This window comes from Nannobrachium achirus (assembly GCF_963921795.1).
Source record: "Nannobrachium achirus genome assembly, chromosome: 17".
Taxonomy (NCBI): Eukaryota; Metazoa; Chordata; class Actinopteri; order Myctophiformes; family Myctophidae; genus Nannobrachium; species Nannobrachium achirus.
The window spans coordinates 32,797,918-32,812,478 of record NC_137824.1 but is presented as its reverse complement, the minus strand read 5'-3'; the positions used below and the strand labels follow the sequence as shown (position 1 = coordinate 32,812,478).

The 14,561-nt window shown below is 42.5% G+C and overlaps 1 protein-coding gene across 4 annotated transcripts; it reads left to right on the top strand.

The window, feature by feature from the left end:
* The first annotated feature begins 316 nt into the window (after window positions 1–316).
* On the top strand, window positions 317–14,496 carry LOC308301742 (uncharacterized protein). Of its 4 annotated transcripts, none has more exons than XM_080745836.1 (21): window positions 317–430; window positions 811–1,866; window positions 2,984–3,045; window positions 3,251–3,286; window positions 3,560–3,641; window positions 3,980–4,102; window positions 4,527–4,652; window positions 5,025–5,141; window positions 5,732–5,856; window positions 6,197–6,426; window positions 7,026–7,122; window positions 7,314–7,444; window positions 7,979–8,088; window positions 8,458–8,536; window positions 8,650–8,675; window positions 8,879–9,007; window positions 9,446–9,576; window positions 10,283–11,684; window positions 12,043–12,136; window positions 12,570–12,691; window positions 13,598–14,496. In XM_080745836.1, the coding sequence occupies exons 2-21, from the start codon at window positions 832–834 to the stop codon at window positions 13,628–13,630; spliced, it is 4,290 nt and encodes a 1,429-aa protein (XP_080601962.1). In that variant the 5' UTR covers window positions 317–430; window positions 811–831; the 3' UTR covers window positions 13,631–14,496. The 4 variants fall into 4 exon arrangements, with proteins under 4 accessions (XP_080601962.1, XP_080601961.1, XP_080601959.1 ...); XM_080745835.1 differs by having other exon boundaries at window positions 7,976–8,088; window positions 8,653–8,675; XM_080745833.1 differs by having other exon boundaries at window positions 7,976–8,088.
* The last annotated feature ends 65 nt before the right edge of the window (window positions 14,497–14,561 follow it).

Here is a 14,561-nt window from a genome sequence, read left to right as displayed (position 1 = left end):
GAAGTAAAATTATTCCCCGGTAAAGTACAAATACCTCAAAAATCTTACAATTTATTTTGTACTTAATTTAAGACAAATAACAGCACTTACATGTACTTAGTTACTTTACACCACTGGTGACAGATCTTTTTTTTTATGTATTATCCTGAACCGATTATGTGACAAAGGTTGCAATCATCCGAATATTATTGTTTGTTCATAGGCGTATCCGGTCCTCTAAATTCTATTTGGGAAAAACAAAAAAATAGTTAATAATGAATTATATTTTGAAGTTACAACCGGAAGTCAATCTATGTTTTGACGTTCGTTGTGATGGATCGATGGTTCCATTAGCTAACGTGAGCAACTGAGTTTGTTCTGTTCATTTCGGATGATCACGGCTGGATAACAGACGAGTATTTATCAATTTATTCGCCATTTGCAAAACAAGGTAATATAATATCACTTCTGAATATGTAGATTTAGCTAAGGTGCGAAACAACAATGCTCGATTGCTAGTTGAACTGTGTTCAGTTAACGGAGCTAGGCTAACCGTTCAGCTAATGTTGACGTTATATCGATTGAGCCTTGAGGTTCGATTTCCCTGTTTTGACTGTTGACCTATGCATGCTGTTTCACACAGAAGACAATGATGTGAATGCAAAACACAACGCAAACTGTTTATTTTAAATGCATTATTTATATTGTTGCCTATATATCTCAGTATGATTAAGGTGTCCTATTCTCGCCAAAAACCTCACATTATTCTCAATTGATCTTCTAATATGCTTTGTATGCCCTCTCTCCTTCCCCGGTGACCTCTGTCTACAGAGTGCGCCCAGTGGTTCCAGCATGTCTAACAACCACCAACCATACAGGAGATATCCTGTTCCCGCACCGAACGAGCACGCCCGCCCATCTTACAGCTCCTCAGGTTCAGATAATAACCAACACTTTTACAGGCAGCCCCTGGAGCCGCCTCCTTTATCCTCCCAGTATTCCTCCACCTATGCCCCGTCGCAGATGCCGGGCCCGGCCTCCGACGGTGCCCTCAACATCCTCAGGAGCTGTGGACTCGAACCCACGGACCTGTCCCTCCTGGCCGAGCTGCCAGAGGATGCCCTCACACTTGACTCTCTGCCTCATCTCCTTAAACAAATCAAAGTCAGGAGGGGAGGTGGTCAAACTTTGGCTACTCCTCCTGCTCCACCTTCCTCATTCCCCTCTTCCTCCTCTCATCCTCCCCGCTCGTCATCCCGTCAAGTGACCGCTAGCTTCGTCTCCTCCGGGGAGTGGGATAAACTTCGAACGCAGCCTATCCAGTACCCGTTAGACCACGTGCGTCCGGCGGTAGCCAAATCTAGACCTCTCCCACCCGAGCAGGTCCAGGATTGGCAGGACCGCTGGGGAAACCCCCGGCAGACTGGTACTCTCACCAACAAAACATCAACATCAGCAGCAGCGCCGTCATCATCAGGCTACGTAGTGGACTATTCCCACAAAGACAGAGCTGCTGCAGGCCTGTATGACAGAGTCGGTCCCAGCTCTGCAGCATCCGCATCAAGGGAGAGCACTAAAAAGCCTCCTTCCTTATTCTCTCTACATCTGCCACCGCCCCACGAGCACAACGCTCCCTACAGCAGGAAGCCCCCTCCTGCTACTGCCCCCCTCTCCTCTCAACAAGGGGTAGTTGATTACAGAAATGTTCCTCCACCTCCTAACGAGTACAGGAATCTCCAGCCGCGGCGGGTTTCTCCCTGCGTCGGTCAGCCAAGTTCGTCTCAGAAGCAGCCATCGCGGAAAGTAGCCCTGGACTTCCATGGAACACCTCCAGTGACATATCCTTACAGCTGCTCTCTGTGTGATATCACCGTGTTGTCAGAGAAGGTAAGTACCTGCCGGTGTCTTCTCACATTCTTCTGTTTACTCATCCTCCTCCCTGGCAAAGGCAGGTAGGCTGTTGTTTCAATAGACTACTGTATATGTACAAAACTCTGCTGCCCGCCTGCCTGCTCATCACCACCAGCCCCCCTCTCCAGAGACTGCATCACACCAGTCCTCTGTGACCTTCACTGGCTCACAAGTCAGACAGAATACATTCCAAAATATTACTCGCAATCTACAAGGCCCTCAACAACCTAGCTCCACCCTACCTACGTCCTCCTCCTCCTCCTCCACCACTATGCCCCCTACCAGATCCCTCAGGTCCAGTGATGCTACTGTAACTTCCTGCAAACCCCTAGGACCGAGCGCTGAACCTGGGGTGACAGGGCTTTGTCATTTGCCACCACCTCTCTTTGGAACACACTTCCAACCCACATCAGAGCAGCACACCCTCTCTTCTTCTAAATCCGCCCTAAAAATGCACCACTTCAGATATGCCTTCCCTAACTAATCCCATTTCCATTGTTTTACCTTTATATATATTCTGTTAATGTAAAAGTATCTTTGAGTACACAGAAAAGTGCTCTCTATAGGTCTTATATGTATTTATCCATATTCACTGATTTACCTTCCATAATCCAACATCATGTCCTCAAGTTTGAAGCCACATGTTATGTCCAAACTCCAAAGTCCAAGTTTCCAGACTACAACTTCCTGCCTGTGTTCTCTCGACATATGTTGGGTTCTCTACATCTCTGATCAACATTTTGCAAAATATCCCTTGACTGGAAAATGGAAAGAATTCACTCATACTTCTGACACAGGGTGGACACCATCCTAAGTCATCATTATTTTTGAGTATATTGTTGTCTACTGTTTCATCGTGAGCTGTGCTGTGTAAAAATATGTGCTTCTTCTCTTGTAAACAAGGCTTGCCTTTGGTAACCGGGTAGGAGTAGCCTTGAAGGGAGGTGCACAAAGCAAGCATGCTGGTTCTTGCACAAATAGAGAGGACCTCAGAATGTCTGCACAATTTATTCTGGTCATAGGGCGGCAATTATAAATATTGTAGTGGTTTCCAGCGGTTAAATGTTTAATATTTTTGTTTTGTCATTTGCAGGTCTGGAAACTACATGTCAATTCTCCTCACCATGCCGATGGACAGCTCACCGTGCTTCAGCAGTGAGTCAGCAACACTGGAAAACTCAGATTTCTCTTGTTTGACTCTGTATGAAGGGAAACACACAGATGTTGATTGTTTAACTCTACGTAAACACAGATTAATTCATCTTTTTTTTTGGTTGAACAGATTTGTTCAGAATGGACAGAACCATGTAGAATGTTGTTCTAGTTGTGTTGTAATGGTTGTCTGCCTGTCTCTCCTCAGGTTTCCTGACTGGGACTGTAGACTGGTTAATAACAGGTATTCTCACAATTCAACTGTAATACTGTAGCTCCATTGTATTGTTGTTTATTTACTATGCACTGTAGAAACAATTTTTTGTCATTTTGCCCAATTCTACCATCAACTACGTTACACACACACACACACACACACACACACACACACACACACACACACACACACACACACACACACACACACACACACCTACACACACACCTACACACACACTTTTTGGTTTGTGAGGTAAGCTGGCAGTGTCCGAAACTAAACTGTATCTTGTCTCTGTAGGTCTGATGAACAACCACAGAGGCAAAAGAATGAAGAAAGGCCGGCCCCAAATAAAAATCCAAATAAAAATACAGAACCGAAGGTATTTACTGTTTATATTTCAGCTTTTGTGTATAAACACAAAGCTGCTATTATGGCCATCTTTTAATAATAATGACACTAGGCCATCCGTTCACCTAGGTTATTCAGACCGTTTTGAAACTCTTCTTTAGGGGTAGGTTGTAAATGATTGTTGTTGCTGGGGCCTGGGGGGGGGGACTGTTGAAAATAACCGTGACACTGTGTGGTGAGAGGAATCCTGGGAAATGACAGAAAAGTCATTGAAGTGCCCTCTCTCTCTAGATTAGATTAGATCAGATTAATATTCCTGGATTTTAGTTTGATAACTGATTGTAAACTAGTTTGTTTTCTGTCTCCCAGCGTCCAGCAAGCGGGAAGGTGATTTCTGCCAAATTCGTTGCTCACTCTGTGGATGAGGCTTACCTTAGGTCCGTGGTAGAAACATTTGGGAAGGTTGTTAAAGTTATCCTGTTCCCATCATTGGTAAGACTTATTTACGCATGCACACATGCATGCACGGGCACATTATAATAGAATCTCATTCACAATAGAAGATGGCAATTCTAGTTACTAATGCTCTAAATGTATTTGTTAGTAAAATGCTCCCAAAAGCTTGCACATAAGGCTGTTGGAGACACATTTACACATTTGTATTGGGTTTGATATTGTTTGTAGATTGTTTTTGGAAACACACACTTGCAAAATGCTGTATTTAATTTATCCTGCTGCATCATAGAATTTAATTGAAATGTGAACAGGTGAATAATAATCAAATTGTGATGCCAGTAAATATTCACACATTTAACACGTATATGTATATAGTGTATATATTCCCGCATACAAGGAATTGGTACAATGTAGTGACAGCAGTATTAATAGATGATCTAACAGAATGTGTGGCCCACAGGCGTTTGTAGAGATGGGCACCGCTGGCCAGGCCAGAGATCTGGTGAAGTGGCACAGCAAAAACCCAGTGTCTGCCGGAGGACAGGCAATCATCTTTGATCACTCCTCTACTTTCAACTTCCTGCAGGTAATTTCAACTTATAAGTCTTACTTACTGTCGCACCTCGACAATAGCAGATCTACATTCTCACAAAGTGCCATGAGCTGAGCTTGTAAATCTGCTATTTTTGTGGGTATCTGTGAAAGTGTGCACTGGGTGTCTCTGGAGGTTACAAAGCTCAAATTGGGTTCAACCCTGTGATGGGTTTGCGACTCTCCGTTCAACATTATGCCTCCCTGTCCTGTGTCACTTCGACTTGGAAATGCGTCACGATACGGAAGTTACATACTAGCAAAAAAGTAAAAAAACAAAACAAATCCCATTTCAAAAAAAGATTACATGGAAATGTTCTATAAAAACAGCATCCATAACATGATTATTGTTGTGCCTTTTCCCCAGAGTTCTCGTGTGGTGAGTTTTAGCCCCACCCCTTCAGGAGAGGACAACATCTTTGACCTCATGACTGTCGTCAAGCGCTTCGGTGCTCCTCTGTACACGCTGTTCCTGCCCTCAATGGTAATATCTGTCCTGTCTCTAAACCTTCATCTGTTGCTTAATGTTTATAGGGAGTGGGTGAGGGGTAGAGATGAGCCTATTTCACAAACAACGGTAACCTGGCCAATGCTGGGTAGTACTGAAATCTGAACATACTGATTGACGCCTTGCTTCTTGTACAGTATAACCCCGAGCTGATTTCCGCTTGTGCACAATATTGCCGCAAAGCAGGATCCGAGCCAACTTAGAATTTGAAAGCTGTGAAGGGTCTTTACCTTGACAGTTTCAGAGAACTTTATTTCAGATAACAGATTTTACTTTAAGTTTTTTAGTTTTTATTTAAAAACAAACATCAAAAGCTGATTATCAACACAGTCATCAAAAAGAATATAGACATATTAAAGAGAGAAAATACATTTCTCCATTAAGTAAATGGAGTTATTTATATTAATAAGAAGGACAGTGGTGGGAGGATTCCTGTGAAGCCAAACGTTTGCGATTGCTTTATGCTTGCAGCCATAATTTATTAGTTACCTTTACCAAGGACAGTAGTGTAGTATTTGTCTGCTTTGTTAGTGATGTCTTTCATTTATTATGTTTTATTCAAACAGGCTTTTGTAGAGATGAAACTTGCACCTGATGCTCAGAAGCTGGTGGACTATTATTCTGCTAACGTCCTGAAAATAAACGATGTGGCCATTAAGGTGTTCTTCTCTGGAGAATATAACACACTCATGTAAGTTTCATTCTGGATTCATTCAACCCAGCTTTTTTGATGTGGGTTTTAGCTAACAATGTAGTCACTTCTTTCCATGTTTAGTTTTCAATCTTTGTACAGCTCTCTAGGACAATGTAACTCAAATCTTTGCTTCTGGGGGTTCCTTGGAACAACATTATTTTGAGATGGGGGTCCGCGGCCAAATACATATAATTTTGGGGTTCCTTGACAAAGATTTGAGAACCATTGTTCATAGAAACATACGTTTTTCAAAAACCTTTGAAGGATTTGGAAGACATTTGTTGAATCGGTTCTTGGGTCTTAATGGGTTTTAATCATGCTTCTACGTGTCCTGCAGGAGAGTGCCAAAGGCGAAGAAATTCGAAGAAGAGGAGTTCTCACGCAGTGCGAGAAGGAGCAGAAGCCCACGTAGTGCAGGAAGGACGAGGAGCAGAAGCCCACGCAGTGCGAGAATGAGCAGAAGCCCATGCAGTGCAGGAAGAAGCAGGAGCCCACCGTCAAAGAGAAGGAGGAGTACAGACAGACAAGACATTTTCGGCCGATCACTGGAGCTAGTCAGTCGTAAAGGTACTTCCGGGTTAGCTATCAGGCAGTCAGGCATGCATATGTTACCACGTCAAATTATTTGCCTAAACTTTTATCTCGTTTTTTGGCTTATTTCTCTTGCAAGAGTTGGCTTGTTTGTGGAGGTGTGTTGGCTTATTTATCTCACAAGTTTGGCATACCTGCCCAGCAGAAAAGGATTATGATTATGTTATGACATCTGACCCTGAAGGTCCTTTCACACGGGGAGCAATTGACGTGCTTAGTAATTAATTTATTATGAGAGGTAGGTAGGGAGAACGTGGCAATCCGACAGGCGCAATCCCATGAAAATTTGAACCCATTGTCAGTTTAATTGTGTTGTACTATTTTCTACGCTACGTGTAGAACTTGCCAGTGAAGCAGTGTAATTTATTTTCGAAATTAGGTTTAATTCGCAGCAATGAAAGCATCAACCTGTATAAATAAGCCCTGACCAAATTAATAGTTTGATGTTAAATATTTCCCTACACATTTTCGTATGGTTTATTCACCATGCTCCCAGTGTGTAAGGTCCATAGCGCTTGGGGAAAAAAAGGTAATCAAGCAGGTGACCAGGTCCACCTTCTTTACCAACCACACAGAAACAAGGCCTGAAGCTGATAGACCAACCCAACCAGAGACCACTCAGAGCACCACTCAGAGCACCACTCAGAGCACTGGACAACAGGAGGACGAAGTGTGAGTTTATTGTTGTCCGTTTCCCTCTGAATTTAAGCAACACACACAACACACATGCACACTGGAACTGTCTTGAGTGTTTGATGTGCTAGTAAGTATCATTTCATTAGTCAAAAAGGTCAAAATGGAATAGTGATCACAAATCAAAAGATTAAAATGGCAGACGTCCCTCTCCTTTTGTTGGGTTGCAGTATCTCAATCAGGTCTGACGAGGACAGTGACATCGAGGGAATGGAGGTACTAGGAGAGGATGGAGATTTTGTCAATGACTCGGATGAAGAGAGAGAGGAAAAAGAAGGGGACGGCGAAGCCCAAGCGACAGGTACATTTGAAGACACGCATGCTCAAAACCAGCCATGTAGGGGCGCCCGCTGGCCTAGTGCACATAGTCAAGGCACATACCACATACTAGGCTATGAGGCCTGCTGGCGTCGCCGGTTCGATTCCCGATCCGGACGACCTTTGCCACATGTCATTCCCCATCTCTCTCTCCCCATTTCCTGTCAGTCTACTGTCCTGTCAAATAAAGGCATAAAAAGCCCCAAAACAAATCTTTAAAAAAAAAACAGCCATGTAAAAAATATGAAGATTCTATTGAGTCCAAAAAGAAAAGGGTTAAAATAAAAATGAAGGGGGTGCCCGCTGGCCTGGTGGTCAAGGTGCGTACCATATACTAGGCTACGATGCCTGCTGGCGTCGCCGGTTCGATTCCCGATCCGGACGACCTTTGCCACATGTCATTCCCCATCTCTCTCCCCATTTCCTGTCAGTCTACTATCCTGTCAAATAAAGGCATAAAAGCCCAAAAACAAATCTTTAAAAAAAATGAAGCTACTTTACTCTACCTTGGCAGCAGTGAATGAGGAGATGGAGGTCGCTGAGCAGAGCACTGGGACCAGTACAGAAGCAGTGAAGGAGTCTGAAGCAGAGACGCTACCGGTACCAGAGGAAGACATGGAGGCAGAGGTACTAGGGAGAAGTCCTCTCAGAATATTCATGAGCAGCTTTATATATAGAGCTTTCATACGTACAGTATGAAACCTTTTAATATCTGATAAGTGTTGAATGATAAGATGCACCACAGTAAATCCTGTCTGGTGTGGCCTGGGTTGATCTGCATGTTTGATGAGACACGTTTTATTATTATTACGGGCGACACAATATCACAAGCACTCTCTCACTGTGTGTGTGTGTGTGTGTGTGTGTGTGTGTGTGTGTGTGTGTGTGTGTGTGTGTGTGTGTGTGTGTGTGTGTGTGTGTGTGTGTGTGTGTGTGTGTGTGTGTGTGTGTGTGTGTGTGTGTGTGTGTGTGTGTGTGTGTGTGTGTGTGTTCCAGTCAGAGACAGATTTTCCAATAGACCTGTCCAGTTGTATCACACTGGATGAACTGGCTGAGGAGGAGACGGAGGAGGAAGGTAATAAACCAACCAATCACTTCATTACATGCTTGGACAATTTGACTCTTAAAGGGCCATTTCATTCAAAAAACAGGTTAGAATAATCTGACGGATTTCTCTTTTCCCCCCAGCAGAAAATTGTGGAGTGAAAGACAAGGTGAGATCTAAACCTGTATAAACCTACTAGGAATACACAGATTTATATTATAATAGCATTATTATAGTAGCAGTATTACAGTGAATATAGTTAAATCATACTGTACGCTTGTACTTTATCTGTTATGGTACTCTAGTGAGTATTATACAAGATGTAGTGTTTTTTTGAGTGCTTTAGTAGAATGTGGTATGGTTGTGTTTTAGGAGCAGGGTACTAAGGTTCTGTACTTTAAGAACCTCCCTTTCAAGTTCTACACCGACAATGACTTCCTGTCCATCGTCAAAGATTACGGCAAAGTGTCTCGATACTTCCTCATTCGCAACCGCAGAGAGGTCTGTCTGTTCTTCTGACTGTTCTACTCTGTTTGCTCTGTCTGTTTGACTGCTGTACTGCCTTTCCTTTTCTACTGTATGTCTGACTGTCCTACTATCTTGTCTGTGACAGATGACAAACCGACAGTTTACTTGGTTTATTCCATCTTTTAACTGTACTACATATTATCTAACTATCTATGAACATTTGTATACAATTGAAATGCTATTTTAATGGCGTCAGTCCTTGTAACCATGTTCCAGGTGTAAGATAATATTGAAATGTTGAAGTCCAATTTACTCAGTTGAACTAATTTGTCACATTTCAGTCAAATCAACTAACCTGTAATCATCAATTCCTGGAAAATGTCATATTATTATACATATATTTAATATGTGAAATATGTGAGTGTCATTTCATTGGGGACATTATATTATGCATTTTCACTTGTATTTCAGGGCTTCATTGAGATGTGCAGTGTATCAGACGCAAAACAAGCAGCCAAGGTCCTGACCAGCAAAACACTGGAGTTCAATGGCTCTGTCCTCCTCGTCCAGCTATCTCATAAATACAAAAAACTCACTGCTGGGTCAGTACATACTGTATATGACGTTTCTCTCTCTACCAAACTATTAAAAAATAGCATGGATTTCAATCTAAGATCAAATCTTTTGGGTAACACCAAACGTTTTGAGTTGATATTTTTGTAAAATATGTGACTATTGTCTGCTGACAGACTCGTTTGGTATCTAGGTCATTATTAATACAGTTTCTCCCACTTGCCGTAGAAGTACGGTAAAGTTTATTCCAAGGTCGAATAGTGTGCCAACACGTTCTATATAATGAGATATATACTATGAATAAACACATTTATCTAATTGCTGATGAGGATCAATTGAAGGTCACCTTTATAGATAAGTACAAATGACAACCCACTGACAACTAGGTTTTGTTCAACAACATAATGTTTGTAATTAGTGAGTGAATCTTGATGCCTTGCCTTTTTTGGTAAGCAGCTATTCTTTTGAAGGTCTGTTTTCCACTCTGTTTTGTTTCTCTGCACCGAATAACTTCAGTTTAGCGTGCAGCAGAACTTAAGCTCATAGTGATTGGTCAGCTGCTGTATAATTCCTAGGGAAGATACAGCAGCTGAGCAATGAACACAAACTGATTGGTCACCCTCTCAGTCAGAGCAATTGATATTGCATTACGTCACGTAAACATATAATAGACATATTATATGTCTATACTAGATGTATACATATCTATTCCTCTCTGCTGTGTTTGTGTTGCAGATGGAAGGTTGATTCAGACTCCGATGAAGAAAAGAGGGACTCGGACAGGAGTAAGAGGAGCAGCAGGAGGCTCTCTTCCAAGAGGAAGAGAACAGAGAATGAGGAAGAAAACGGAAGGGAGGAAAGGGGGCAGAGAGAGGAGAGCACAAGGGAGGCTGGGAAGGAGAAGGGAGAGGAGAACAGAAAAGAGGAGCAAGAGGCGAATATTACAGAGGAAGGAAAGGAGAGCAGAAAGGAGGGGGAAATAAAGGACACAGAAGAGGAAAACAGAGAGAAGGGAGAGAGCCAGGAGGGAATACAGGCAACAGGAGAGGAGGAGAACAGAGAAGAGATAAAGGAGACAGGAGAGGAGATAAAAGAGACAAGACTGGAGGAAAACAGATTGGAGACAGGAGTGGAGAACATAGACAGAGAGGAGACAGGAGCGGAGGATATAAAGGAGAAGGGAGCGGAGGAGAACAGAGAGGAGATAAAGGAGACAGGAGAGGAGATAAAAGAGACAAGACAGGAGGAGAACAGATTGGAGACAGGAGAGGAGAACATAGACAGAGAGGAGACAGGAGCGGAGGGGAAAACAAAGGAGACAGGAGCGGAGGGGAACAGGGGGGAGGTTGAGTCAGACTCCGTTGAAGAAAAGAGGGTCTCGGACAGGAGTAGGAGGAGCAGCAGGAGGCTCGCTTCCAAGAGGAAGACAACGGAGAGTGAGGAAGACAACAGAAGGGAGGAAAGGGGGAAGAGAGAGGAGAGCACAAGAGAGGCCGGGAAGGAGAAGGGAGAGGAGAACAGAAAGGAGGAGCGAGAGGCGAAGATTACAGAGGAAGGAAAGGAGAGCAGAAAGGAGGGGAAAATAGAGGACACAGAAGAGGAAAACAGAGAGAAGGGAGAGAGCCAGGAGGGAATACAGGCGATAGGAGAGGAGGAGAACAGAGAAGAGATAAAAGAGACCGGACAGGAGGAGAACAGATTGGAGACGGGAGTGGAGAACATAAACAGAGAGGAAACAGGAGAGGAGGAGAAGACAAAGGAGACAGGAGAGGATGAGTACCGGGAGGAGATGATAAAGGAGACTGGAGAGGAGGAGACAGGAGAGGAGAACTGGGAGGAGATAATAAAGGAGACTGGAGAGGAAGAGACAGGAGAGGATGAGACAGGAGAGGAGAACTGGGAGGAGATAATAAAGGAGACAGGAGAGGAAGAGACAGGAGAGGATGAGACAGGAGAGGAGAACTGGGAGGAGATAATAAAGGAGACAGGAGGGGAGGAGATGATAAAGGAGACAGGAGGGGAGGAGATGATAAAGGAGACAGGAGGGGAGGAGATGATAAAGGAGACAGGAGAGACTATGCAGGAAGAGATGCCTGCTACCTTAGAGGACGTGGCATCGTCTGAACCAGGAAGTGAGGTACTGTAATGACAGTGCTTATGTCATATTATTAATGTGTCAGTTAACTTGTCAGCGGATTCCGTGAGGGAGCCCTTCAGTCATGCATAGTGTGTTGCTCATATAAAGTTCTGATATTTTAGGTGTATTGGGCCATGGAAATGTGACTTTGGAGTCACGAAAAGTGTGAATTTTACATTTGATCAAGAGTGGGAACCCTGTATTAAGCAATTTCTAAAAATGTCCATTTAATTAAATTGCGTAAATTAATTTGGTTGAAAAACATGATCAACATATTAGCAGCCTTAGATTCTATTATGGAACATTTTATATGGACCGGTTGTGTTTCTGTTTTCATAATTGTGTTGTTCTTCTTTAGTGTCCCAGGGCGAGCAATAAAGAAAACCCAGAGGTTAAGACAGAGGTCATAGAAGAGCCTATTGCTGAACCCGGCCAACCAACTAAGCCTGTTGGTGAGAAACGACACTTTATTGAGTAGACGGTCCAATTATGTTCCACTGAGGCCTGAGAGTATTCAGGTTTTCACTCCGAACTAAATACTTACTACACCACCACTACTGTCGATGGCTTGCCTTCTGCAGCAAATTTCCAAAGAGAAGTGAAGAATAACCATGTGAAAACATTTGTACTTCTATTCGTACTACTACTTCTAGATGTAGTAGTTCTAGTATGTACTGTAGCAGCAGTAAGGTAGAAAAATGTACCTTTATTGATACCATGGGGGAAATTCTGTTTTGATTCAGAAGTGACAGTGGTACTACTAGTGGATGGTTTTCAATGCATTTACTGGCATAGTCTTAACCACCATGGAACATGACTGTACAGTGTACATACTACTGCCAGACAAAGTTGTGTAGACCATTTACCTTTCTGTTTGTCTTACAGGCACAGAGTTTGTTCGGCCTGTTGTTGGTTATTTCTGTAACTTGTGTCAAGTGATCTATGCTGACGAGGAAGAAGCTAAAAGCAAACACTGCAGCACTCTGGAACATTACAACAAATACCAGGTCAGTTCACCCAGTTGTCTGCAACACCTATATTAATTCCATGACTCTCTATATGTCTGTCCTTCTCACGAACAATTCATACAATCAGCGTTACACTTGGCTTGTGTATTGCTGAGGACCGAAGGGAGTGCAGTGTCAAGTGTACAGCGGTTTTTGAGATAGGCAAAGAAAAGGCAGACATACACACACAGGTTCCTGGAATTCATTGACAGATGTAATATTTAATGGTGTGATGAACTGACAAAGAGAATTTAACTGGTCGGATACAAACTAATGCTACCTCTTGGAACGTGAAGGTTCAGAGAGATTATTGTACGTATCTCTTTGTTAAAGGGATTTAAATGGAAAGCATCAATTTATTTCATTGTCCACTTTTCAACAGATAAGTGTTTCTTCAACTTCAGCTTACTGTACTCAACTAATTACTTGATAAAACTCAAACCAAAATGTTAATTGTATAATCAATACTGAATATAGCTGTTTTTCAGCTCCAGTGTAGCACTCAATATGAGGAGTAAACAGGAAACAAGCTGTTTTAGACATTAATAAATCCTCCAATTCATTTGAAATTGACAGAGAAAAAAAAATGGAAAACAGAGAGTGCATTGGAAGAGAATCATCTATCAAACGAGACCTATTTTTAAATGTTTACACCAATTGCGGTGTATAGGGAATATCTGGTGAGCCTGTGAATGGTCAAAGACAATGCAGCACATGGTTTTGTGTGCTGACATGAGTCTTCTGTCTGGTTTGGTTTGTTGGTGGTTTTAGGAGCATACGGTAGTAGAGCTGCCTTGTTTGTCATAGTTTTGTAACTATAGGTAGCCAGAAAGCCCTTTATATTAACACATTAGTACTAATCAGATGTGTGCTTCTGTTGTCGTCTTATGTCTGTCTTTAACCCAGGAGCAAACAGGTCGTGACCCCTGGACCATGTAAGGAGAGGCATGGACAGAAGGACTAATGGACATTTCATTCAGACTGTCTTGAGGACCAATTCTGCCTTCAATAGGGGTGGTTATTACTTAACCACATGAACCCTAGTGTCCCTATACTGGAGATTTCATTATAGACGAAAATAGCGGATCTACAAGCTCACAGCACATCATGAGCTTGTAGACCGGCTATTTTCGGAGGAGAGATTTGATGTAGTGGGGAAAAAAGGAGGAGGCCAAGTACAGACCCTTGGCGTCTACGAAGTACTGTTTTTAAGTGGTTAACTGGAATGCAAAAGAGTGTTGGAAAGTTAAAAGTTAGTCGTTCAAGAATAATATTTGGACAGTATTGTGTGGATGGCAATTGGTGCTTTCACAAAATATGTATGCAATGATATTTTTGAAAAGTCATCAGTACTGCCCATACAATTAAGTGGGTAAAGGCAAATAATGGAAGAAGTTGGGTACACCAGATGTTACTATAATGCAGCATTTAAAAATGTATATCTATATTGCCCAGTTCTAATCAAGATGCATCGTCTGTAATATATACATTCTCAGTCATTATGTCACACCACAGAATATATTATATGAACCACACAGCTAAGATACATTCTTTTGGTTTCAAAAATAGTGTTTTCTCTCACTTTGATCTGAACCTTGGGCCATGAGCGCTGAAGACTGAAACCATGCCCATTCACTGGACAACCCATCGCCAAAGAAAAGGGGAAAAACGGCGCCCTCTGTTGTTCCTTTACATTTGTATTTGTGCAGCTTTTTCATCTGTTCTTGAGATCCCCCCCCCCCCTTCCCTCCCATTACTCTTTTACATGTGTAGTTTCTTTTGTCATGTAAATAAAGTGATTTAGGCCAGCAGTAACCATCTCACTCATCAGTCATGCATAACCTGATCATTTATATACTTGTGTTAAACT

Excerpts from the sequence above, each read along its gene's own strand:
- LOC308301742 (XM_080745833.1), top strand. The coding sequence starts at position 832 with ATGTCTAACAACCACCAACCATACAGGAGATATCCTGTTCCCGCACCG. Across the intron at positions 5,857-6,196 it reads GGAGAATATAACACACTCAT|GAGAGTGCCAAAGGCGAAGA; the intron begins GTAAGTTTCATT and ends CGTGTCCTGCAG. Across the intron at positions 8,089-8,457 it reads AGGAAGACATGGAGGCAGAG|TCAGAGACAGATTTTCCAAT; the intron begins GTACTAGGGAGA and ends TGTGTGTTCCAG.